A 27,127-nucleotide genomic window follows, 5' to 3' on the forward strand; every position below is an offset into this window, starting at 1 on the left:
TAGCCATTATAAATAATTATAATAATTGAAACAATTCAAATTAAAGTTGAAGTGAGATTGACTAAACTTTGTTATTTTCAAAGTTTCCATGCTTCAATAGTATTACAAAGGTCAATTACATACACAAGATTGTCTGTCCGGTTCTTTTAAATGCCAAAACATTGTACCAATTTAAAAGGTAACTACGATTTATCTGTATTAATATTCTTTATATTTACTTTCTTTTATACTTTATTGTATATGTACCGAAATTAAGTAGGTACATGTGGACAACTTAAAGATTATTTTTTTCATATTTAGGTGTGCTAAAACTTTAGCTTTTTTAAAGAAAAAAAAAATGCTATATTTAAATTACGGACAAACTACAAACATTGTCTGCTAGTAACAAGTTAATCAATATGCAACTGACTGCCCCAACCAGCTTGGCTTACGCATCGCTAAAGTTTCGTAACAAATAATTTGGACTACACGCGATTTTCTTAATCAAATATTTATCAAAATTTGTATTTACATATAAAATTTTCACTTCATACAGTATATAGGCGATAAAACTGTAAAATTTATGATAAGGCATTGGATTCAGACGTTAATTTAAGTATTATTTTTCGTCTATGTTTTACATTACTTGTTAAGTTAATAGATGTCAAATTTAATCACTTAAACTTAGATTACAACGCCATCTTTAAAGACAATAATTGTAAATAAATAAAATTCAGCCAAGTACAAACTAAGAAATGATAAAAAATAATTATATCTAGTTATTCAAAAATATAGAACCTTTTTCTTCAAAGCCAAATTAAATGCGATAAAGCGTGGTAGTTCGCGATAAAATGGGCGTCTTGTCACGTTGTACGACACTTCATTACGCGAATGTAAATAAATCATCATAGCCGGCTTTTGCAGAGTTTCTTTTGAAAGGCAATTATCCCAGGCCTCATTGGCGCCGAAATTAAGAAGAATGAGCAGCACCTCATAACCATTTTTATTGCCGCTGTCAACCGTGATCAGAATATCATAAATTTCTTGAGGGTTTAAGCCTTGTATTATAATTCACCTCGTTCTTGCATACTTGTACATTGTAAAGTAGTTACTTCTTGATCGTACCTGTGTACGACATATTACTTACATTTACTGTAAAATTATATATTCTGTAATAATTATAGTAATAATTGTAGTTTTGTATAAATAAGTGGAGGCGCAATTTTATAATTAATTATTGCAGTACGTTAATATTTATCAAATAAATAAAAATAGAAGTGCGCTAGAAAAACGATTGACAATATGAAAATATCATTATTCCTAAATTAATTTGTATTAATATGAATTCCAGGGTCGATGTAACCGTGAGAAGCCTCCCTGCAAGTACTTTCACCCGCCCCAGCACCTCAAGGACCAGCTACTTATCAACGGGCGGAATCACTTAGCACTTAAGAACGCCTTAATGCAACAGATGGGTCTGACGCCTGGCCAGGTGCTTCCTGGCCAGGTCCCAACCGTGGTGAGTACCATCTTTATGCTTTTACCACAATGCTGAGCGACCGGCCCTCAAGGTAGATAGGAAGTGCACGCAAAATGCAGCTTTCGATGTAACTGGCTATTTGATTCGAGCATTCCTTTGACTGATATAAAACACGTAGAATGGCGTCGTGCTTAAGTTGCGTCCCATGCCAATGTATATTGGAAACTGTATTTGTAAATGATTTTCGTATCCCGTCATATCCTAAGTAGGTAGAGTATTTAAGACTATAGTCCATTTCTTAGATGTTACGTAATTAATTATTGATGTATCTATTAGTACCACCAAACTTACTGTGCCAACATAGCCAAAACATACAGCGTAGGTGAGTCAAAGTTAGCAAAGGCAGGGACGCAAGTTACCACGTGGCGGCGGCCGGTCGCTCCTCACTGCTTGAGCATGTTTGTATAATTTATCCTAAGTGGCATGACTTTTGGATTACTCACGAGTTGGGTTAAGGCGTTAATGCTGATAATCACTGGAACATACCCTCACTTTTCACTTGCTAACAAAATGCCCGATCTCCTCGGGGTCACTCCCCGCACGCGTTCCTCTTAAGCAGCTTGTCAGCGTCGAGCTGAGCTTTTAGAGTGAGATGTAGTGCGTGGAGCGATTTCGTAGGAGAAGAGGTTGTCCCGCACGATAAGTAGCGAGTTGTGTGGTTTTGTGTCGAGGTGGGCGGCGTGAGCGGAGCCGGCGCGGCCGCGACCCACCTCGCCGCGCTCGACCCGCTCAGCCTGGCTCTGCTGGCCCCGCAGGTAACGCCCGCACCGGCACACCGCTACGCTCCCCGCCCTTTCTGAAACCCGTCACCGTTCCTAACATATACTAAATACTCTTAATTCGTAGATATTTTGAAGAATGAAATAACTTTGTTGAAACCTAAACCTACTCCTCCGTCTATTATTGATAAAAAGTACGAACTCTTACGCCTTTTATTCTCTTTTCGTTTTATATATTAAAGCACTATGACTTTTTAATTCTACATTTTATATATTCCTATATCTCCTACCACCATACACACACATCTGTCGGTGGCCGGTGGGTAGCTTAAACAATTTGTAAGCTTAACTATTAATCTACATATTTCGTAATTGCATGCTGTGCTTAATCTGCAAAATAATTGAGATATTAATCAGACTTATTGTTGGTGCTTTTGTATAAACGCGATATGGAACTTTGGCCATGTTCTGACGAATGACATGTGATATGGCAGGCCACGTCGCCATACCTGTCAGGCGTGCCAGGAGTTGGTTCGACGTATGCGCAGTATTACACACCGCAGCTGGTTCCGGCCATGCTGGGTCATGACCCTTCTGCTGCCGGCTCCCCACTTGGCGTCATGCAGCAACCTGTGCTGCAGCAGAAGCTTCCCCGCACTGATCGTCTCGAGGTAAGATGACTGATTGTACTTATTGTTAACATCCCGCTAAAGTAGCGCTTCCCGGTGTTGCCACTTTCTGGAGACCGACTGCCATTATATTTTTTTTATTACCACGAAATTAAATATATATATATATATAATGCAGTCGGTCTCACCCGCAAGGCTGTGGAGCCCTCCCTCCCCTTTGTCGCGGTGTCTGCGCGGGTGCTACGCCCCGATGGCTTCGCGAGCCTCACTCGCTTCATTCCACTGCGGTGAAAGGTCTTATGGTGGCGAGACTTAAAACAATTATGAATTTGTAATCTGAATGATTTAGGCTGTTTTATTCATTATAAAAATTCCATTGTTTTAAATAAATTATGACATTTGCAAGATTCAAGATTTTTTTTAATTTGAAAGTTTGTTTAAAACTGTAAAAATTGTAGGTTATAAATATTTTGATGCGACGGATGCGTTGATCGTTTCGTTTAAAACACTTTAGTCGATATCAAAGCGGCGTCCGGTCGAGATTAGAAAAGTTTTCATAAATTCGTAGATAAAAAATTGAGGTTAAGTCGATGGAATAGTATTAGAGTGAAAAAGTAGATACATAGAAGATAGAGTAGAAGAAAGGCGCGTTAGCCAGGGTGGGTGGGAGGTCACTCGGCGACTTGGCTGGTGTTGGGTGCAGGTCTGCCGAGAGTTCCAGCGGGGCGCGTGCAAGCGCGCAGAGTCCGAGTGTCGCTTCGCGCACCCGCCGCCGCCAGTGGCCGCGCACGAAGACGGCTGTGTCACGGTGTGCATGGACGCCGTCAAGGGCCGCTGCGTCCGCGACCCCTGCCGCTATTTCCACCCCCCCCTGCACCTGCAGGCGCACCTTAAGGCGCAGGCGCGCGGCGCGGTACGCCACCAGGCTGCACGCTCTCGCCTCGCTCGATCGCGCTCGCTTTACTTCTTCTGCTCAGTCACAGTAAACCTATCTAGACCACCTGACTCTCCGCACAGGACGATACGCTGCCATCTTTAGTTCGCAAGACGCCGCCGTCGTATGCTTTTCAAATAGAAATAGGAACAATGCCTAATCCTCCACGGCCGCGAGCATGGAACTAAGCTTTTTCACGTTCGCAGTCCTAGGACCTGTGGTGACCGGGGCTCTGCGTGGAGAACCAAATCGTATCAAATTAATGGTGGTATCGAATTAGTTTACTGTGGCTTGGTCTCGTCGCGACGCCGCTTTTGTTCGCAGAGCTTTGTTCATTTAATTTCGCCGCGGTATCGTTCCGCCCCACGCTTCCGTCGCACTCACGCTTCACTTTAATTTTTTTATCTTTCGCATAATGTCACCTTACGCCGAGCTTTAGGTGTATTCTGTGCATCTATTACATCGTTATTGTTTCCGTCCCGTCCTGCGCCGCTTCGCTTCACGTAGACGGCTGGCGGAGCGCAGCAAGCGGCAGGGAGCGCAACTTCGGAGGCGGGAAAGAAGCGGCCGGCGCCCGCCGAGCTCGAGCCGCCCCCGGTACTACGCCAGCTTTGCACGCTTGTTGTCCCTTTTCCTGCCCCACCAGCTCCCCGCTCCCTGCTCCCGCAACCCGCGTCCTCCGGCGGCGCGCGCGGCGCGGGCTGGACAGCCCCCGCCCGCCCCCGCCACGCGCGCGCCAATAACCCCCGAGTCCGTCGAACTCCGCTCAACCGTCTTGTTTCTCGTTTCAGATGGATATGAAGAGCGTCGGATCCTTCTACTATGACAACTTTGTAAGTATCACGAAATATTTATATTTATTTTTTTAGTTATTTAGGATTCACACTTCACACAGCAATTTTGATGCCCATTCAGTGCTATCTTCTGTAGGTGTTATCTTCGGTATGTCAATCTAAATTAGTGAATGCCGTACATCACATACACAATAATACATGAGGTATTATGAACCAATGTCAATATGTACCAATAATAATTAATACAAAGAATATATATAAATACAAAAAAATACCTAATACAACAGTTCAGACGTTTAAAATACTGTAGATGTACAATCATATTATTAATCGGCATCCTTTATTCCCTATTTTTTTGTTTCAAAGAACTATTTTATAAATTTCAGGCCTTCCCCGGCGTGGTATCGTACAAGCGGCCAGCTGCAGACAAAGCAGGCGTGCCGGTGTACCAGCCGCCGACGACCTATCAGCAACTGATGCAGCTGCAACAGCCGTTCGTGCCCGTGTCATGTGAGTACCCCGCGCCCGCGACTTCCGCCCCGCCGGCTGCGGCTTCAGCGCCGCCCGTTCCCGCGCAGGCAACTCCGCAACCCGCGCCACAGCCCCCGCAGCCCGCCCCGCCGCCCCAACCTGCCATGCCGCCGCAACCTGCGCCTTCTCCGCCCGGCTCGCTTCCCGACTCAGCCACGCCGGACCCCGCGGCCGTCGCTAAAGAAGTAGCACAGAAGAACTATGCCGCTGCCTTAGCCTTAGCCGCGCAGCACTCGGCGATGGCCCACGCGGCAGCTGCTGCGTACACACAACAGGCGTACAAGGCTCGAGCAGCCATGCCCGGATTGATGCGCGCCCCGCTGATGATGCGGCCGGGCTGGCCGGCGCCACAGATGCCCATGCAGTTCTACCAGCAGCCATACATGTACGCGATGCCCCCGCCGGCTCCAACGACTCAGACGGCGGCCGCGGCGGCGGCGGCGGCGGCTGCCGCTGTGAACCCTTACAAAAAGATGAAGACGACATAAGCGGCCGGCGGGGCCCGACGCGCGGGGTCTCCGCGTAGAGACTCTACGTGTGAAGTGTGGCCCCGGCCTGTCGGGGCGTAGCGCTAGTGTTGTCACATTTGTATTGTATAACTGCGACAGGCGATCTGCCTCCGTCTCGCGGATAATTGTAGTTTATGCTAATGTACTCTACCTATTATGTATTCTACTCACTTACCGTTATTATCTTATGCGTGTATATTTCTCGTATCGATCCCGGTAATAATAAGGCTTGACATGCATGACCGTACGTTTTTTATTACCTTTTTGTCGACCGTATCGTGAGTATCGCCGTACTCAGAGTTGAGCGCTTGGTCCGTCGATCCCGTTTTCCCGCTACGTACACGCTTTGTCCCGGAGGATTCCGCACGGGTGCGCTTTGGCGTCACGTCACAGGCCCGCCGGGCGCGCACCTAACACGGCCGCCTTCTAATTGTAGCATGGATAGAACCCGACACCTTTGTACGTTTGGCTCATCAGGTACTCCTCATAATCTAGTGCTCCTCGTGTGTGCTCAGTGTGCCGGCGTGTCCGTCGTTTAGTTTTGCCTTATTTTAAGTCGCACATATTTCTATTTATTTTTAACGCTTTCTGTTACATGCCTTCCGAATGACCGCTTCGGCTGTCCTCCGCATTACAAATCTTTTGCTTTATTGTGTTGGAAACGGCCAGGCTGTGCGCCGCCCAACGCTCCCTACGTGGAGTATACGGACGAACGGGGACAGGTAACGGAGTGTCGCGTGACTCACGTAACCAGCGAGTGGCCCCAGTATCGCTAATCCGCGCCAACCGCTAACCCGTGCAAACCGCCACACGGCAAATCACAACCACTGCAAATCGCATCCCGCGCGAACCACCGACTTTCGCTTGTTATCTCCTCGCACTCGCCGAGCTTCTTGCGCATCACTCAGCACATTCCACTTGCGAAATTTATCCAAGAGCCACACCACAAAATAACAACTCGAAGTTTAAGTAACAAAGTGCAAAAAATGTAAAGTATTGATAAAATGTTACACTACAACAAAGCTTCTCTTCTAAGAGACCAGTCGAGTTGTTATTATGCGATGTGTTCCTCCGTAATCCCGCAACCATGACGCCTTGTGAGCCGAAACCCTAAACACATCACCTGGACTCGAAGATCACGGGCTCGATTATGCTCTAACGCTGCGCTATATCAACTAAACATATCGCCTCTACTATTCGCCTCAAAAAAGCTTACTAAAACTAGCCAAACAACAGTAAAGACGAAACTCTTAGAACAACCAATAACATTTTCTAGTCTGACTATATTTGGAGCTTGCTTTTTTCACACGCTTCCGTAGAACTGATTAGTCTAGCTTTCTACTTCAGTAGATAATGTCGGTATATAAGTGCGTGATATGATTATCGACAAATGAGAAATGACATTGTGTTTTACTAAAAAAACAGAAAAATATAACTTACGAGACACGGTGTTAAACTTGATTATAAATACGTACTTATAAAGAGAATTAAGGAAAACTCTATTTCCTATTTTTTATAAACTTAATAGTTTTGCTTGTCAGACTTATCATTCTATCACAATCATCGCAACCACCGTAGTCATTGTGCTGTGTAAGAATTGTTGACGGTTGACGCTACGACATGTTGAATTGAGTTTTGTATAGTGAACATTTTCGCTTTGAAATGTGGAAGAAGTGACTCTACAATACTTGCCTTGCTTACACCCGGTAAGATAAATTCAGCTTACTTTAATATCCTCTGTTTTAAGTGATATCCCACTAAAACTCTTTACTGAAATATCGTCATATACCTCTCAGTTAAGCATGCATCGTCATGGTCATTATAAATAGTCGTTGATATTTCATTGAAGAATTTATTGTCAAAGTTAATGAAGCCTGTATGGGTATTCAGTTATTGAGTCGACTTTGCTATAGTATCTTACAACCTAATAAAGAGCTGTCTGATCTGATGATCAAAATGTAATTTTAAAAAAAGTCGACTCTTTAGCCAAATATTTCCAGTCCATTGCCAGTATCAACTATCGACCGCTTTTAAGGGGGTTTAATCGACATAGTATTGACAAACTTTAATGCTTTTTAATATAATCTTTTTTGCATAGTTGGTAGTTGAAATGACAGTGGCGGGAAGAGAAAACTCGAAGTGGCGTATCCAATTATGTAACGAACCGCCGAAATGTTGCAACCGCCGAGATCTCATTACTGAATTTCCTTTTGTGCGTCGCCTAATTATCCACTTCGACTTTTCTCGAACAATGCTTAAAGTGCTTCTCCAAGGCGGCTTCAGCTCCTCGCTTACATCTCGTCGGAGCCTCTCCGATGCTTATTCGAACGACTCACGTAGACGTAATTAATCTACTTGGTTTTCTTTTGTTTGTCGTACAGTAACCGCACTCTAATGGTCATTATGTTGCAGTTTGTCCTACCACTAACATGTCACGTCCAGAACTGTCATGTAAGCTAAAGGTATAAGTTTAATTTGTCTATTTACATTTAACCGTGCCTTTGCCGTACGTCGCATGACCCCGCTGCAACATCTGGAGACCTTCAGCCCTAGCCATCACAGCCGACGCAGAAACACGTCGAATCCCTACACCGCCTTCTTAGCTTTAGCAACAGTCGGTTAATGGGTACACTTGGACGCTACAGACCTTAGTCGCCCTCGCCCTGGTAAAACTTGTCTAGCATCATGCTTAAGCTTTTTTGTAAATTATAGTCACGCTTAAAAAGATTGGCTGCGCAATAATGATTATATTTCAAGCGTTCTGCATGCCATTTAGATATTATATATTCATTCCTATGTGCATAGTGCAGCATTCTTAACACAACTCTGGCGGTTGCGGAACTCACGCGCCAATAACAGATTCGCGTAGGTCGTGTTTTGTATTTTGTGAACATTTTGACAGATTTTACAATATAAAAGTGACAACTGTCAGCGCGCCAAACGAAAGAATGCTTGGAAGGACAATCATATTGTGCAACGAATCTTGTAAAGTTATTGTAATATTGAAGCAGCAATGGTATTTGATTTGAGCAATTTTCGCCTTCCGTGTTTCTTCTTTCCCGTTTGATAGTTGATTAGCAGCTGAGAAACTACACACGCATTAGTTAATAAATACGTTATTTTAAGGATTAACGAATAATAAACTTTCGTGAGTGAGGCGGTGACATCTGCTCTTTGATATTACAAAAACTATTGAGCGTTTATTTCCAGACGGCAGTGCAATGAAGATATGTCAGTGTCCAATGTATGAATGTCCTAAGTAATGCTACCATTACAATTACGATAACACTAACAATATGAAGGTTCGTAAACCGTCGCACCTTGTTTTTTACGTTTCTGAGTTCTGGACAGAATCCATTGTTGGAATCTATAACACATGTTCGGTAATAGTGATATGGCGTATTAGTGTGACAGTTTATGAAATTATTTATTCGTTCGATAACATTCGCACAAGATTGCCACAATATGAATTTTTACAACGATAAAATGCATACAGCTAATTTTACAATATGTTCGAAATAATTTTAATATACAAAACTGAAATTAATTTTAAAACATAAATTTGGATATATGCATAATAAGCTATGCTAAAAATATTTGATCGTGGCGTTATCTGTCCGAATGTTAATTAATTTTTATTAAATACTTATAAATTATTGTTATGTTTTCAGTTACTGGACACCCTCCCGGTGTGCCAAGATTTTAATCGACAAGGATGCAACCGACCTACCTGCAGATTTGTTCATATACGTGAAGGTAACCATTTATGATTGTGCTAATCTACGTTAAAATATGCTATCTTCATGTGATATATCCAATGCTGATTTGTTTAAAAGTTATCACATTTCCCAAGATGTTACTATTAGAAATAATCCATTATAGAAACAAGGTCAATAGACGGTCCCCTAGATTTAATTTAGTATTGAGTAATGTTTTGACCTACTTTTGAACCATTGAAATATGACAAACGTGTATTCATAGATCACCCAGTCCCAGTACCTTTATTAACACTGCATGATTTTGTAAATAATTCTATTACGTGTTTTCAGAAAATTTGTGTCTGTATTTTGAATCTCGGCTTAGTATTTTTAATCTGTAGACTAATAATGGGTGTAGGTATTGCATTTTTAAGTTCATTTGACACAAGTTATATAACCTGCATGTTCTGTAGGCGATTAGAAATATTAAGTAGAGTATGAGCAAAAATACTAATGAAGATAGCTGTTCCATTAAGTGAACATACGGTTTCCAATGGAATTAAGCCTGTTTTCCTGTTTGTAATGAGAATAAATTTACTAACTTTTAATTTATTTATCATAAGGAGACCTTAAGTTTGCTGGTGAAATCTTTACTTAAACTGCAATACCTAAACGCCAATATACAATTATGGCGTTCCAATTTTTAATAGAATGTTTGACTTAGAATAGAAATCTAGTACTTTTTAGAAAAATGTTAACCTATTTAATTGCATGATTCATTTAAAAATTATTTATACTGATGAGATTAGCTTTGAAGTCCTAACGATTGAATCAAATGGAAAAGTATTGTCTAGTGATTGTTTCTATACTACTAGTATGTCTAACACGCGATGTATATGCGCAGGGTGCGGGCTGCAGGTGGTGGGATGCCGCGTGGTGGTCTGTCGGGACGCAGCGGCGGGCACGTGCCGAAGGGCCGCCTGCCGCTACTACCACATTCCCGTGCAGCTGCCTCCGGCCCTCAGGCCCCCGTAACCTCCCACCCCACCTACGCCCCGACACCCTTCTCCTCACCCCCATTCCATCACCCCCGATTCCGACTCGCCCCCGCATTCCCACGAGGCGCCGTGTTAGCGGTTAGCCTGCTCGTAGCCACGGCTCCCACCGTACTCGAGCGCCCACGGGATACGGTGTGTACGCGAGTAGCGGGATTTTTCTCAGGCACGGTCGTGCGATTGTGATATGAATAGTTTTCAAAACGCAGGAGCCGTATGAATAAAATTTGTCGAGATCGTCCCGACGTCGTCGAATAGTAGTTAGTGAGGTTTCAAATGTCTTATTACTATTATATATTATTTTTTTAAGATACGATATGAGTTCCTGTAATCGGTGCGCCGCCGCACCGATTCGTGTATATAAGCGAACGATTCGGGCGGGGGACGGCGCGGGGCGAGAGCCGTCTCGTGCCGCCTTCCCGCGGCAGCAGCTTCCCGGCTCCGGCCGAGGCCGGTGTCAAAAGTTGCACCCACTCCTATTGTGAGCATTTTTTGTGAGAGTTATGTTATTTTTACGTATGTTATGATTTATGAAATTATGTTTTATAGATGACGAGATTTACACTAGTTTAGATTAAGTGAATCGATACGAACACCAATAGAGTAGCCGCTTCTCTCCTTCGACACGGAAACTTTTGACGCCGGAGCACAATCGCGTCGGTCGAGCGCGGCCCTTTTCACGTAGCATAGGTCGCAGCACTCCTAGAGTGATAGCAACTAATTCGAATTGAACAATGAACGTTGTCGGACAATATTGAAAAACGAAGGCTTACTTCCAAGCCTATTTACCTACATTCTAGGATAGAACGGCTTTTATTCCAGATAGATTTGCTAGATAATCATATACCGATCGATTTCCGTCTGCGGATGCACAAATAGTGGCCGACGATCGCGTCCGAGTAACCTTTTAATCCTGGCGATCAAATAGCCGTCTATTGTTTGACAGTATTAAGTTTTGTTGAAATCTCGCGGTTTGCATGTAGAGGCGATATGCGGATAAGCTGATGTAAGCGGATAGAGAGAGGCGGACGGCGGCGTGTGTTTCGCGACTGCACGCTCGTCCCGAGGCAACCATTGCCTAATATTATTCCTAGTCCATATCCTTTTGTTGATCAGTCATGCGTATGTTAGAGTAAAATATTAATAATTTGATTTATTCCTCCCATTTAGTGGATATTTTGATAATGATATATTAATAATGAAATATTTAAGATACATAATACATATTTGATTCTAAATCCTGATAAAGTGACACTACGTTAGTAATTTAGTCGGAGGGATACTTGTGCCGTGATTATATTTTTAGGTATATATTATAAAATAATTCCTAGCGTCGGAATTAAAGAAGTGATTAATGTGTAAGTGCGTTATATTTATTGTCATATAATCGTAAGTGGAATGCCATATCGATAAAAGGTGAATAGCGGAAATTGGAGTTAAACTCGTTAGAGACGTTTGCAGTGAAGCGTTGCGTTTGTTTGTATTGATTGATGTTGATTGTTGTTATCGGTTCGGGGCTGTTTGGCGTCGGTCACCATCTTGGAGACCGTTCGCCGGGAGCCGCCAGTTTCGCTTTTATCAATACGGCAGTATTACTTTAAACACATAAGTTTTATTTTTTGTTGAAATTTATCGTTTCTCATTTGTTGCCTATGATTTGTATACAAAATTTTATGATCTGACGCATTTATTGTAAGACAATTGATTAATTTTATAATTAATTAGTGTGATAATAACGTAATGGTATAAAATTGCCGTTACAAAGATAGAACATCGAAAGTATCCTTCCTGTTTAGAAGGGAAATCTGGCCCTAGGTTTTTAGTGTATTTTCTATTTTCTTTTTGTTGTATTTGTAATGTTGCGTGTGTCTTACACATAATATATTTCATTTTTGTGATATTTTTAAACTATAAAGTACTGTTATTGTAAATCGAAACGGAATAATGGAGACCTAAATAAATATTCGAGAATTTATTTGTAAATCACAAAAAAAATGTAAAACTGTAAATATATTAAAAAAAGATCAGCAACACAATAATTGATTATTATATCTCTCATAAATGTAAGTTCGTAATACCTAAATAACGGTATGTTATTTTATAGTAGTACAGTCTACTAAAAGTAAACCGATCCAATGAACAAAGTATTCATATAATATTCTGAACAATTTTTTTTATTCACGAGCAGTCACAGAAAGTACATGACATTGTAATATTATTTATGAAATTACTATGTGATGTGATCTTCGGATCGATTTTGAGTACAGTATAGATAATAAACAACTGAATATGTGATTTGGACATTTTATTTCTCAACACCGACCCATTAATACTAAGTATCTAACTAAAATTATTTTCTTGATTAATTAACTTATTGAGAGGATCTCTTTGATTCGAGATTTGTTTATAAATCCTTGCATTAATGAATTTATTTAGTTCTGTTAACGAGGAACATCAAGATAACTTGGATCCAAACTTTTTAACATTAAATTTAGATATTTTAAATCCATCAGTAAACAAAATTTTTGCTCTAAGATTAAACAACATTTAATGTTAAGCATGGCTTGACTTAGTTTACTATTGAAACATCTGATTAATAATTTCATTTCTTAATGAATCGACTCTTGGCTAAATATAAAAATCTAACCTAGGATCTGAACCAATAATAAATGGTACGGTACGAATCTCTAACATAATAATTTCGTACAAATAAAATATAATAATTTAAATATAGCGCCACCTGGTGTCACGTTAATTTATCATAGCAAATATAGCTATACAGATAATTTATAATGCTAGTTTTACGTTACTCCGTAAGATGGCGCACAAACACATTGATAGCTTACAAAATTATGTCAATAGGTGGCGCTGTACAGCGATCAGTACACATCTTAGACAAATAAGGTAAAATATACACTGCCATCTATCAAGATTGAAATATTACTACTTAAGAAAGGGAATTAAGTTTATAAAATGACAGTCGAACGTTTTCGTAAAAGAAATTCTACAAAAGTGAATTTACTATAATTGATAATTATGCCCAACATACCAAAATTCTAGCTTAGTAGATGGAAATATCCATGACGCTTGTTTTTAGGCTTGTTCAACTTATTTTGAGTTTTTTAAATTTGCTAGGTATAGCTAATATAAAAGCATTTATTACGAAGTATTATTTCTATAAAATATTAAGGATAGTCACAATATATTCTGTTATACCTACTGTATGTAAATATTATTAAAAATATCACTAGTCATGGGGCATTTTATCTTTATTATACATTTGAAATTGTATATTTATGTAAGCCGTTAGCTACCTGAACAAATAAATATAACGAGAAATAAACTTAATTGTATGCAACTCAAAATGTTAATTAGACGTATGTTAACAATTGCTAAGTATGAATGATTAATGTGGGGGTCAATTCACCATTTAGCGAATTCAGTTGTTTTCGGGCGTTCAACGAATCGACTTATTTGTGAGACTATGGATTTTATAAAACATGGTTCTATGTTGGCTGCTTGGAGTTATATCCACTTCCTGTGTCATAATATGGATTTCTAAAAGAATTAAAAGATTTAAAACAACGATGTTTAAATGGATGCGTCACTGGTTTAGAAAAGATGTCAAGACTATACAGGTAAGTTTTACCTAACACAAAAAATCATGAAGAAACTTTGATATGAAAAATATACGTTATTTATTCTGATGCTTTTATTGTATTTGTACAAGTTACTAACGGTCTGTTTCGTTAAAACTAACATCACAATTTTAGTAAGGGCGACTGACTTATTCAGCCAGAGATTTTTCTTGTAGACGTATCATCAAATTCAACTAACATAGACTCAAAAATATATTGTTTATTTACATAAGGGAGTCGTAGTTAGTGCTATTCCTTACTGAATTTCTATGTTACTCGTACTAGCGGTTCGTTGCCGAAGTGTTATGCTCGTGTTACCTCCAAAGATCCAGAGACGCAGTCCTTCCACTGTATCCATACTATGTATAAATAAAATAGCCTTTATTCGAGTACACTGTAACTACACTAAGTCCATGTCATTTATGTTTTACATTAGTACTAGAACTCCGACGGAGTGAAGGCCTCCTCCAAAATCTTCCAATTAGGTATACTTCTTCTATATTCCTACTATATTCCTTGCGACAATTTTCCAATTCTTCCCCGCTATACCTTTGTTTCATCTTCCCGAGATTTTGGTGGGCATCCTCTGTTTTTTCTTCGCACTGGGCCCTTTCCATACTATGTATATTTCAGATTAAACTCGAATTATAGTAGTATATTTGTCTCACAATACCCATGAAGTATAATCGTGAAATGGTAGGACCTCCGTATTTCGTTGGATCTACCGAAAAATCTTTAATGTAACTTTATACAAATGTAGGGTCGAAACATCAATATGAACCCAGATCTAGCTTATTAATTCCTGTCTACTTTGACCTCGTCAATTAATTTACGTTTGTGTTCGGGCGGTGCATAATACCTATTGAGGATGAATTAACAATTAGATACAATTAGCTTGGTTACGTCAGGAATTTAGAGCGATGAACGATTTTCCAAGGTATTTACTGGCTTATGCTAATCTTTTTTTTAATTAAACATACTTTTATTTTGTATTTGACATACACATATATGCTAAAGTGTGCATAGCGTCGGTAAAACTTTATATTTTTTTATGTACAGTAGAGTGATCCGTGAAATATGAAACCCCTATACAGAAAAAAACTGTTTTTTTGAAACTATAGTTTCATAGTTTATAAAGACAAACTACTATTTTGAGTTCTTCCGCTTAACTGTCCGCAATTCCCCAATCGTACCCTACTTGTTGTTATATAAAATTAATAATAATTGGCATGAGTTGATACTTTCAAACAAAGTGCTGAATAGATGCCGCTCTTGATGTTACAGAGTAACTCTGCTGCAACCATAATCTATTATTAGGGATGCAACGGGCGGGGCCTTAACACAGGTATCTTCGAGGAAAACGAAATACTAAGGAATAATGCAAAAAGTGCTTAACCCAATTAACAAAAGTAAAACAACAAGAACAGCCGTAACAGTCTATATTCCCATTTTTTTTATAAATAATGTACAGCCAGCAGCAGACCGGCCGCTAGCTAGTACTCTATAAACTAACTAACCAAAATTCATCTGCATGATGACGTAATAAGCCACGAAACAGATGTTACAGAACATAATATTATTTCCGTCATATTACTTTTTCTATAAAAACAAAGTCATCTAAAATTACATCTAAATATTACAGACACCAAAATACTTCAACTTCTATTAAAACTTTTGATTAAATTTCGCATTGCAAGAGAAAGTTAGAGCAAACGTTTAAAAACGGACAATAACATAACCCTTTACGCCTGAGTGTAATCTTTTTTTTATAAAAAATATTATTCAAATTTTTTATATTAATATGATTTTGACCAAAAATTAAAGGTATTTTGAAACTGAAGACCGCAATTTTCTTAAAAAAAAAACCATTTTTACAAAGCGACGACCAGGTTTAACTTGCGTCTCCGGTGGATATTGTGCTAGAGCTGGTAACAGTTATGAAAACCTCTTTGGGTGTTAAGAGGATGAAAGTGAATATAGGAAAAAGAAAATCTATGGTATTTGAAAAAGTCAAAAGGGACTCTATGCAAAATAATAGATGGACAAAAAGTGGAACAAGTGGATAAGTTCGTGTAATTAGACTATATTTACTCCGGATGGAAAGTACTAGATTGAGGGACGATTGAATGCTGGGAATAGAGTAAATAGAGCGTGAAAATGCATTTCTTTATGGGAAGTTAAGAAATCTCAACTCGACTGACCGTACATAGGAAGTGCTTATCCCGACGTTACCATACGGTGTTGGCTGTGGCAGAGATATAAGAGCGTTAAGAAGTATGTGTGATAGGATAAGTAATAGTCAGATACGACTTACAAGAGTAGTGTAGGTTAAAAGAGGATGCAGTGACAAGGATACTAAAGGGAATCAAGAACAATATACAAGGCAACCGTGGATGATGAAGTCGGGTTAGGTAGGCCTTGTTGTACATTAAATAAATTAAAAAATCAATGGCGGTACAACCTTTTTAGGTCTGGGATTTCTCAGATTTCCTTTGTCTCAGATTTCTGTATCTGTTTCATGATCATTTTTTTGTCAATCTAATAATCAAGTAGATGATGAATAGCTTCCTGTGCCTGATACACGCCGTCGACTTTTTGGGTCTAGGCAAGACGGGTTCCTCACGTTTTTCTTCACCGTTCGAATGTTAAATGCGCACATAGAAAGAAAGTCCATTGGTGCACAGCCGGGGATCGAACCTACAATCTCAGGGATGAGAGTCGCACGCTTTAGCCACTAGGCTAACACTTCTTGTTGTACATACCTAGACCAATTCCAGAACCCATAACCGACGAGCATGCATGGGAAATTTAATGAAAGTGGATGAAGCGAGAGAGTTATGTCAGAACCGCAAGTGGAATTCCGTGGTCTCTTCCCGAAGGGGTAAAAAGGCGTGAAGATATAAATAAATTTAATCAATAATAAACTTATCATCTAATTTTTTATAAATAATCTCTTAAATAGACTCAAACAATATATCTTAATATTAAAAATAAAATGATATTTTATATATATATTAAAGTCATTCATATCTCCCTAAAATATAACAAAACGCAAATAGATATTAAAATTAATTTACAAAACGACATTACGCTTACAAATATGAAGTATAAGAAGTCGAGTTTTATACAATAAAACTCTAAAAATCGACTGCCAAAGAACTAAATTAGTGTACTTCTTGCAGAGGTACAGCCTTAAAATCCTTTGCTAAGTAATTACGGTTGGTTCGATGTTCGCGCGAATCAGCCCAGGCAACGCACCCCGGGCCGGCGCGTACTCGTCAGCGCTCCCAAACGAAATCCCAATTCCCAAACGGTACGTAACTACGTAGTCCCCACTCGAATGTCTCTTCGATCGCACGCGTCCTCCCGACACGATCCTAACGTAGATAACGCGACGTAATTTTGTAATGAAAAAGTAGTGTTGTGTTATACAAAATGCCCTGGAACTGCCCTTGGTCTCGAGATCAGCGAACTGTCATCAGCCCACCATTGGAAGCAGTAGCCCAGGTTTGTGATTTTCATAAACGACGTAATATGCAATATCTGAAACGGAGTATATATTATGTCGCGTATCTTTAAACATAATTTATATGAAGATTAGAAAATCTCAAGATATAATAGTAAAAGCTTTGTGTATGAAAAGGTTATATTAAAAAAAATTAAACAATGAAAGACGTACGTTGTTGTGAATATGTGTCTTTCATACAAATATTTAAAATCGTTATATATTTCTTATTTAAATTATTTTTACAAACTTTTTATTTTGGATGTCTTGCATGATTTATGTGCAAATGTATTTTATTCTATTGTTTCGTGAATAATATAAACTTAGAATTCTGGTACAGTGACTATTCAACATTCAAAACTTAGCCGTAAAATAAATTCTATGTCACGTAATTTCTCGTACAACTTTGACAACAATAATGCCGTAGGATACTTCCTTTTACCCGTGTATTCTTATTGTCCACCTATAATTTATCGTTGATTTTTTGCATCCAACCGAAACCCGTGAAATATAAAGCGGATACTGCATATAGGCAATATAACCTTTGATAACCTCATAAATAATTATCGTAATATCGAACAATTGCATAAAAGTATATTCAAGATTATAATAAACGTTCAATTCAATAGATGTCAAAAGGCATATAATTGACAATATAGTTTTCGAACTAAATTCAAATATTTCTTTTTAATTAGGTATATTAGAAAAAATATAAAATAAACAATAATGTAATTTTTATTACCACGAAAACGTAATGCAATCTATAGAACCTCATTATAAGAAAAAAATAAAAAAGAACCTTGTTCTATCACTATGATAATTGAGGGAAACAGATCAGCTGTGTACCTCAGTCAAAAGGCGTCCGTGGCACAGGTTGGTCGTGTACCGTTTTTAAGACCCATCTTTAAGATGACGTATAAGTTTGTGCATTTAAATATGAAATAAGATGCCGTGGAATTGCTTTTGGGGCTACGAACCACCGCCGCCGGTATGCAGAGTGAGTGGGCCGCTGCATCTACTCCTAAAGGTAGTTAAACATTTTTTTTTATGGAATACATTAAATTCTTGAGTCAAACAATATCAATTCAGAAAAAACAACTGAACATTTGATAATGAAAATTTTAAATTTGGGCTTTTTATTAAAATATTAAATTTTTAAATAATTACTGGGAGCTTTATTTACTGTTTTGGGTTGTATTATGCCTCATGATGGCCAATTCTACATATGTTTTTTAAAGAATAGTAGATCCCACACAAACCCGAAACAAATTGTTTCACCAAGAATCGAACTCGAGAGGATTTCATATATGTTAACCACTAAGCTACCAATCATGTGCAAACCTGCCATCGTCAATTTTCCGCTGGCGCGCGAAAGGATATCTGCAATTTCCCATGAACCGTTTTAATGGACTCAATGAAGTATAATTATTTGATTGTGACTCATAAAATAACCAACAGTAAAAGATATCACACAAATGCCAATAAAGAGGTGCTCAAATCGTATATAAAAGTTAATAATAAACACATAAATGAAAGTAGATATTGTGGCATTAGAACCATATTTTTTTCTATAAAATTTACTTCTTTTACTACTTCAGTGTGGTTAATAACTAAATATAATATTCATTTTAGAATTCGCTTTTAAATAAAAAGTATCTTTATAAGAAAATGTTTATGCATTTGCATATTCCTTAATATAATTTGTTAATCAAGTTTTTTTTAATGTACTATATAAATGCATTGTTTTATTTTCTATAAATCAGACAATTCATGAACTCATTGGCAATTCTTAAAAAGACTTACGGGACGTATTTAAAAAATAGTTTAAGGTATACTTAACTTTTCTAAGAATTAAGATACTATGTCATGTAAACTTTTACCCGATGACCTATCTTTAATTAGATACAGAAACGTTAAATCACCTATAGTCTATCTATAGTCTATCTATAGTCTATACTAGTCGATCGCTGTTGGATTCATTAAAACTATTAAAAATGTAATATTAACTATTTAGGCGTAAAACCAACATTGACAGTAATCAGATTATTTTGTATTATTTTTAGACATTTATTAAGTTTGAACTTCTTTACATAGTCAAAGTTTGTTCAAAGTTTGGAACCGTTTTTATCCTCTTAAGAGCTAAAGTTTTAATCCCAAAGGCGCATTGGTTGATAAACCATTCAAATTATATAGTTTAATTCCATTTATTTTTTTATGATTATTGGAATCGCTATAACTACTAAACCACCGTCAGGCGACATTAAATAGATTAAAAACACTTAAGTAAAGCCCGCATTTTAAATATTGTTAGCTTTATTTTTTCTATTTGTAAGCCTATACTACTGATATAAACATATACATTGAGTTGATTTTATTGAATAATTCATTTAAAAATCAATGTCCACAACGCATTACCGCAATGTCCGTCGATCCTAAGTCAGTGCTTTTAAGGCACTTCATGCTGCGTATCACCACTAAAGTGAACTATTTACAAACCAATTCGACTCTCGTAAAGAACAAGAAAATAATTCAGCGATTCCTAAATAACTAACCAACCATCACTAGCAAGCCATCTCGTACTAAAATGCCTTGACTAACCACGGGTGGTATTACTTCCACACATTGTCGGGGAACCTCCTGCCTCTGATTAAAAATCCAACCAAAATACACCAAGACACCTCAATTTCGATGAACTTTAATGGATATGCATTTGACTTTTTTATCTTTTCACCCGTAACGTCGTTAAAGGAAATTGCATAACTCAACCTCCACTTCATATCTGACATGTTCTTGTCATGCATGCATTTAGAAATATGATGGGATAATAAGTACGGTGCATGAGATTACACGAACAGATGACGGCCGCCAATCACAGACTGGTATGTTGAATTACCTAGATGTTATCGTGAGGAAAATACACGACAATCATCATGTATGTCTAATGTATTGCTTTGGTATAAAAATAACACATATTTCTTTATATACCTAGTTAAATCTATAATCTATGGCATTTTTACGAGAATTTGACTAAGAATTTGTTACGTTTTTTTTATATTTCATTTTTATTGCATACCTTATAATCTAAATATTAAGTCATGTTCATATAATATATGAATATTGTTCTATATTATAAATGTGAAGTTGAGTTCTTTTGTTTAAATTTTCTGAAGGGATTTAAACTTGATAGCAGGATATAATCCTGACTATGTATTCCTAAGTTACACTAGTCAAATTCCGAGCAGTAGATAATAATAAATTAATCTCTAGACAAATTTATCTAAAGAGAAAACGAATTACAAATAATAAGTATTGTCGCGCCGTACTTCAATTCAACCTGCCGTTTGTTTAGTCATTGTTATTTTTTTGTCTTCGATTTTAAACGTAACCTTTTTGACTTGACCCTAAAATAAATAATTTAATAGTTTTCATAATTTGTTTTTGCAATGTAAACATTTTTTTTTTCTATTACTTAATTGCGGTGGTCGAGTCAACGTATAATAGGGATGGCCCTTTTAATATTCTTATATAGACGTCTCTTTGTGTGTAATGTCATGTGTTAGTCCCAACTTTGTGATCCAAATAAAAAAGAACTTCGCCAAATAGACATTCAGCTTTATACTATTTTTATATTTATTATTAAAATATTGTTGGACATAAGAGTCATTGTTAATATTTAAATAGTAATTTGTAGTGTTACACGCACTTAAAGTTATTTCAGTTTTATTCGTTATTTTATTACCTAGTCCACAAGTATCACGAAGATAACGATAAATAATCATTGTTTTTATGCAAGAGTCGTGTTACATGTGGTACTAATGTAATCCTCAGACCACAACATGTTCGCTGCTATTATTATCTTAATATATATATTTCTTGTGTGCGTGTGTATGTGACTGAACTCCTCCTAAACGACTGGACCGATTTTGATGAAATTTTTTGTGTGTGTTCAAGGGGATCTGGGAATGGTTTAGATTCACAAATCAGCCCGCCAGATGTTAAGGGTAGTCCACCCCGAATTTTTATTTTTTTATTTATAAATAAAATTTTATTTTTTATTTTTTTTATGTTACAGAATTAAAAAATACATACAACCCCTAATTTTCAACCCTCTACGATCAACCCCTATTTTTTATTATAAATGATATACATGGCAAAACGACGTTTGCCGGATCGGCTAGTATTGTATAGTTTTGATATAATAGGTAAAGAATAGCTTCTAGTATTAACTCCTGCGATCTTTGGTTTTAACGTTTGAACTTCCATCTACATCATATACAAATAGTGGGAATATAACCTTTTTACACATTGTTTTAGAATAAATGCAAATTGACACAACACAACATGACAATCAATGTTCTGTTATTTGTCTATTGTTTTGCATGACATCATTTGCTATAGAGTTAACGGTAGAATGGTAATGTTGTCACATGCGTAGTCTGCGCACCATACCAGTTGCGCAAGAACAAGTGTAGCACCGCCCACAGCTCCCAGACTGAATGACCGCCTCAATATTCATTTAGGCGCCAAGTTCACTGTCAAGTTTGTCAACAAAAGGCGATGCATCGACAATACTATTAGATATCTTAATACGAATCAGCGTATAACTGATGACCCCAGAGATTTAGCTAGCTATTTTAAATACATAAGTACACGGAGTCCACGGAATATCTCGATAGAAGATTTGAAATAATATTTAAAATAAAATAAATCGGCGTACAACCTTTCTAGTTCTGGGCCTCAGATTTCTGTATCTGTTTCATGATCATTTGTAAATGTAATAGGCAAGTAGGTGATCAGGAAGCTCCAGTGCCTGAGACATACTGTCGACTTTTTAGGTCTAAGGCATGTCGGTTTCCTCACGATGTTTTCCTTTACCGTTCAAGCGAATATTAAATGCGCACATAGAAAGAAAGTCCATTGGTGCATAGCCGGGATCGAACTTACGACCGGTGTGATTACGGGGTGTGAATCGCACGATGAAGCCACTAGGTCAACACTGGTCATATAGAGACGAGATAATATTACTTAATAATAAATATGGTACAAATACGGCAGTAGTGTATAGATATCGTAAGCTACAACAAGCTTACTATTGTTTACATACTCTCGAGTCTATCTTATCGATGTAGAGCGTTAATAAATTAATTGGAAACATGTGAAAGGATGCGCGTGCGCTTCGTAAACGCAAACAAAAGCCCTCTTTAGTAAGCGGTGCTTTTGAGGGTACTGAGTAATTATCCCATATTTGTAGCAACAATAGCATGCTAACGTGTTTAAACTTTTCTCTTTGTTTGTTTGGTGCATCACATTTCTCCACTCGTGCTTTGCCCGAAGTATGAAAACGAATTCAGTTAGAAATTCCTAAATGTTAAGTTGTGTACTAAATATTATAAAAATTTGTGGCTATTGGCGTATTAGACATGGATATATCTTTTTGGTATCAACTTAGTTTTGGTATCATAGCTTTATGGGCGTGAGTGATGATGTCTTGTGGCGCATATTATGGGCCATAACATAACGCTCAAGAAGTTTAAAAAATGGTAATAGAGTTGACGTTATAAATTAAAGAATACTTTCGGAGTTCGTGTAGCATTCCTTTGTAGAGCTAAGTGGGTTCTTGGCGTGGCTTGTGGATTGTTGAACTGCGGTACGACCTATTGAGCGGATACGATGATTTACGTCGCATTCCTGCGGGGTCTCTTGTGCCTGCTCAAGGGAATCGGATTAATATTCTACCGATGAGTGACGCTCCTTTAATGTGTACCGATAACTATTGTTTGTATTCCACACACTAAGAGGATTAAGCTTCGATATTGTTTATATTTCTATAGTCTAAGCAAACCTGGCACATATATTATTAAGAACATTGAATTACAAACCTACGGTTGTTTGGATGCTTTCTTTGAAATAATAGTTAATTGACATAACAATATAAAATGATTTAGTGCTTACCTATTTAGCAAGATCAAAGGATATTAGAATGATAACAGAAATGTAGATCTACTTGCCGATGTCAGGTTCGAAATTTAAAATTTAAAAATCACGGAAAATTATAACCCGCGCGACTGCGTCACTACAAAAAGAATAATTTTAGATGTAAAAGTGTGATAGGATGTTGCATAAAACAGGAACTGCCTAAACAGTACATTGACCGGAAATGCATGGCCCAGGTACTTGCGATGGCTCTAATGAACTCAATAGGAGCGGCGTTCGCTTTCATTATGACTTACTGCGCAATGCTTTCAATTACCAGTTAAAGTAATTGATGGTGTTTTAGAAACCGTAAAATTATATAGGTTACCTTCCTTGACCCGTTTGAAGAGCGTTGTAACCGAGTTTTTGTGTTCGAATCACACGCAGTTAAATCGACACAGAGCATAAAAATCTATGTATTACTAGATCAATGAAACTACTAAATAATTTAATGGCTATTAGAACATTCCATCTTTATTTAATTAATAATTAATTTTAATTCAATACCTGTGGCTTAAGTAAAAAATAATTATAATGTATACCTTAATAACGGTTATAGTCATGTTAAATCTATTATCTATTAGGAAAACAATTGCACAGTATTCGCACACATTTAATGATATTTTAGAGGGCATACATTCGAGGTATTTAATTTCGGAGATTATATTTCAATGAAACACAAACTGTTACCGCAAAACTTGAAGTTTGCAAAAAATATCACGCTTCGAAGAACATGCGAACCAGCTGTTTGGCCAACACTTGTTTTGACTCATCTCTATAACAAAATTTGTTCTAAATTGGAACTCACAATACAAAAGATAAATTATACTTTATTTGAAAATCTCCCATATCTTAAAACGTTGATTTGTCAATGCCCTATAGTAGTTTTGTTGTTTCTTTTGTGTTTTGTTTTGTCTATACTCTATAGTAACATAGATACTAAGACCGAATTGTTTTAACTAAAGCTAAATATAATCTGAAATAAATAAGTAATTATTACGAAAATCATTTAAGTTCATTCCACCTGTATTAATTTGTAACTTAGAGATTATTTTTAAGTAGCGATATCTAGGCAAATACGTACCTATTTATCTGAGCTAAGCATTAGTAGTAAACAATCCTTTTATTATTTAAGAAATCAGTTTCAAACGACCCTACACGTACACAAATCACTGGTATTGTTGCGTATAATTGAATAAACGTATTATAAATGTATTCCAATGAAAGTCGTAAAATATAAACACTATAGTAAAAATAGCTCGACCACCTGGTGTATTTAAAAGTTCGAGTGTTACAACTTGATTTATGACTTTCGACACAATGCGACCGCAAAATAACCCTTGACTATTCCTAGCAAACAATTCCCTGTTGGAGAGGTAGCAAATTAAGTCCCAAGCTGTGAGGTAAATTATTACAGGAAGTTTTATTGTCTGAAATATAAACTGCAAACAATGGGGAGAGTGTAAGAATTATTTTAAGCTGTTTGTTGACAAAACAAAAATTTATATAACTACGCATTTGCACACATATAAACGTTCGTCTCTTTAATCGGCAGCTCTTGTCTAAGCGTCGTGCTTAGCAAGGAAGCATCTGGAGCGGACTATGTTTCCACCGGTTTCTGCCCAGCGCCTCTCTTATGACAGTGTACAGTTTTGAGGACGATGAGTCTTTCACTTGATCAGTCCTTCTGGTTGGTGAATGGCCACGTGATCTTTTGCCTTTTGTGTTACCAACCACGATCAGTTTCTCCAAGTTCTCATCACCTTTGCCAAATTCATGTTTTAAACCCTGGAAGGCTGGGTTAAATTCTCAATGTTTTAAGCATAGGAAGGCATAAAAAGTCACCTTTTTGTATTCGGGAATCGATGGATTTGCACCCACACCCAGCACCGTCCCATTGGTACACCTTGGGGTCGCTTTATCTATACCGAGGCGTTATCATACCCTGAAGTGCAGCATGACGGGAGACAGGAGACTGGAGACGGTCGTTACAGTTCCATCTATGTCTTCTCTCAGATTCAGATTCTGCATCATTATGCCGAAGTGAAACAGAAGTAGAAATTGCCCTATTGAAAGAATTGTGTTTCTACTGTTAGTATAAGAGAATGCCCTAATTATGTTTCCTTGTACCGACTTATTGCCGCCATACTACCTTTATTGCTATGGAATCAAATTTTGAGATAATCATTACGTACATATAAGGTTAATCTATAGTTAGTCATTAATTGACTTCGTGGGAGGGCAATTATTATTCTATAAAATAAAATTGCTTTATAATAGAGATGTGTACATTTTGGGTTTCGGGGTGTTTATAGTCCCGTAAACAATTTCTGAAGATTAAAAAACAGCGTCAATCTAAATCAAATTATCATTACTTATTATTATTAATTTATTTATTTCATAATCCTACAGCGAACAAAAATTATATATAAAAACAAACAATCACACCTAACAATATAGCCAAAGATGGAATATATAATATTTACAAAAAGGTTCATTTACAAAAGGGAAAAAATAATAAAAATAATAAAAATTATTCAAATCATTTAAATAATTAATACCTAATTTGGCTGTGTTGTGTGACGATGTAAAAGTGAAGGGCTGTACATGTGGGGTATGCTCATGATGCAGGTGATTTTGCGCTATATATGTAATTTTAAATACATTTACTACCAGTTCTCAAATCAACGACGTAGTACGGACGAGAAGAACTGGCAATAAACTCTCCGTCACTATTTTAAATCGCCAAATTTTTTTTTACAAAAACATTGTAAGCACCTGTTATCATCATCATGCTCCTCAACAAACATGTTTGTTTTTGTGCAAATAACCCTTGCACCGAGCAAAAATATCTATGTAGGAAAATATCGTGAAACCGGCATAAGTTAGAAACAAAATTCGAAGACGTGTAGTTTTAATAGTTATGACCTTCTAGCCTCCATAAGAGGCATATGTCCCAGTAATGGTATCCTCATATGGTTAATAATAAACAAAGGCTTTAAAATTTTAAATACTTTATGTGTTCCCAAGTACTGATTTGCTAAAAAGGTTAATTAAGTTAATTGTCAGTCACTCTTAACTCTCTGAAATTTTACTCTCGGGATCGTAGCTCTAACATTTAAAGGTCGAATAAATAAAATTCGCTCAAAATACTCTCTAATGCTATTGAAATGTTATATCATGAAACCAATTACTATTAAGTATTATTAATAACGAAACATTTTCTGAGCTACCGAACTTTAAGTTTTTTTGAAGCATTATAATATATTATTTGAATTGTTAAATGATGTTCAAGTTAAAAAATATTATAACTAATTCTTACGAACTACTCTCTTTAAGACGATACTGTTAGTCGTTTTTAAATACCGATGATACATAAGAATATCGTTGGTAATATTCGGCTTTCCATAGATCTTAAAAGCATCTCAAGATATTTGTAATTATGACTCACGGTCCAGGGTTATTACATTCATCAAATTGATAATTTATTTGAAAATATGGAATTGTTTACTAATTACTAATGGTCTGATTTTTTGTGTCACGGCCGATAGGAGAAACATCTCTACTATTTAGTATCAAACGCATAGCAAAAACACACTCTAATATTATTTTACTGTAGACTG

The 27,127-nt window shown here is 37.3% G+C and overlaps 2 protein-coding genes across 15 annotated transcripts in view; both read left to right on the forward strand.

Moving 5' to 3' along the window:
* LOC125056703 (muscleblind-like protein) overlaps nucleotides 1–12,683 on the forward strand; it is a 164,866-nt gene extending 152,183 nt beyond the window's left edge. For 6 of the 12 annotated variants that reach the window (XM_047659973.1, XM_047659972.1, XM_047659971.1 and 3 more), the window contains 6 exons: nucleotides 1,331–1,498; nucleotides 2,191–2,274; nucleotides 2,733–2,909; nucleotides 4,309–4,398; nucleotides 4,593–4,634; nucleotides 4,982–7,600. In XM_047659973.1, coding sequence (XP_047515929.1) covers nucleotides 1,331–1,498; nucleotides 2,191–2,274; nucleotides 2,733–2,909; nucleotides 4,309–4,398; nucleotides 4,593–4,634; nucleotides 4,982–5,614 — 1,194 coding nt within the window. In that variant the 3' untranslated portion in view covers nucleotides 5,615–7,600. Of the gene's footprint in view, nucleotides 1–1,330; nucleotides 1,499–2,190; nucleotides 2,275–2,732; nucleotides 2,910–4,308; nucleotides 4,399–4,592; nucleotides 4,635–4,981; nucleotides 7,601–9,306; nucleotides 9,392–10,237 lie in introns of those variants that run through there. The other 6 variants (XM_047659978.1, XR_007118092.1, XR_007118093.1 and 3 more) reach the window with 6 other exon arrangements.
* Nucleotides 12,684–13,960: 1,277 nt separating this feature from the next.
* Nucleotides 13,961–27,127, forward strand: part of LOC125056971 (tensin) — a 114,770-nt gene continuing 101,603 nt past the window's right edge. The window contains exon 1 of one of the 3 annotated variants that reach the window (XM_047660356.1): nucleotides 13,961–14,026. In XM_047660356.1, the coding sequence (XP_047516312.1) occupies nucleotides 13,976–14,026 (51 nt within the window). In that variant the 5' untranslated portion in view covers nucleotides 13,961–13,975. Of the gene's footprint in view, nucleotides 14,027–17,346; nucleotides 17,534–18,388; nucleotides 18,559–27,127 lie in introns of those variants that run through there. The other 2 variants (XM_047660358.1, XM_047660357.1) reach the window with 2 other exon arrangements.

The sequence above is a fragment of the Pieris napi genome, chromosome 15, assembly GCF_905475465.1.
Source record: "Pieris napi chromosome 15, ilPieNapi1.2, whole genome shotgun sequence".
Classification (NCBI taxonomy): domain Eukaryota; kingdom Metazoa; phylum Arthropoda; class Insecta; order Lepidoptera; family Pieridae; genus Pieris; species Pieris napi.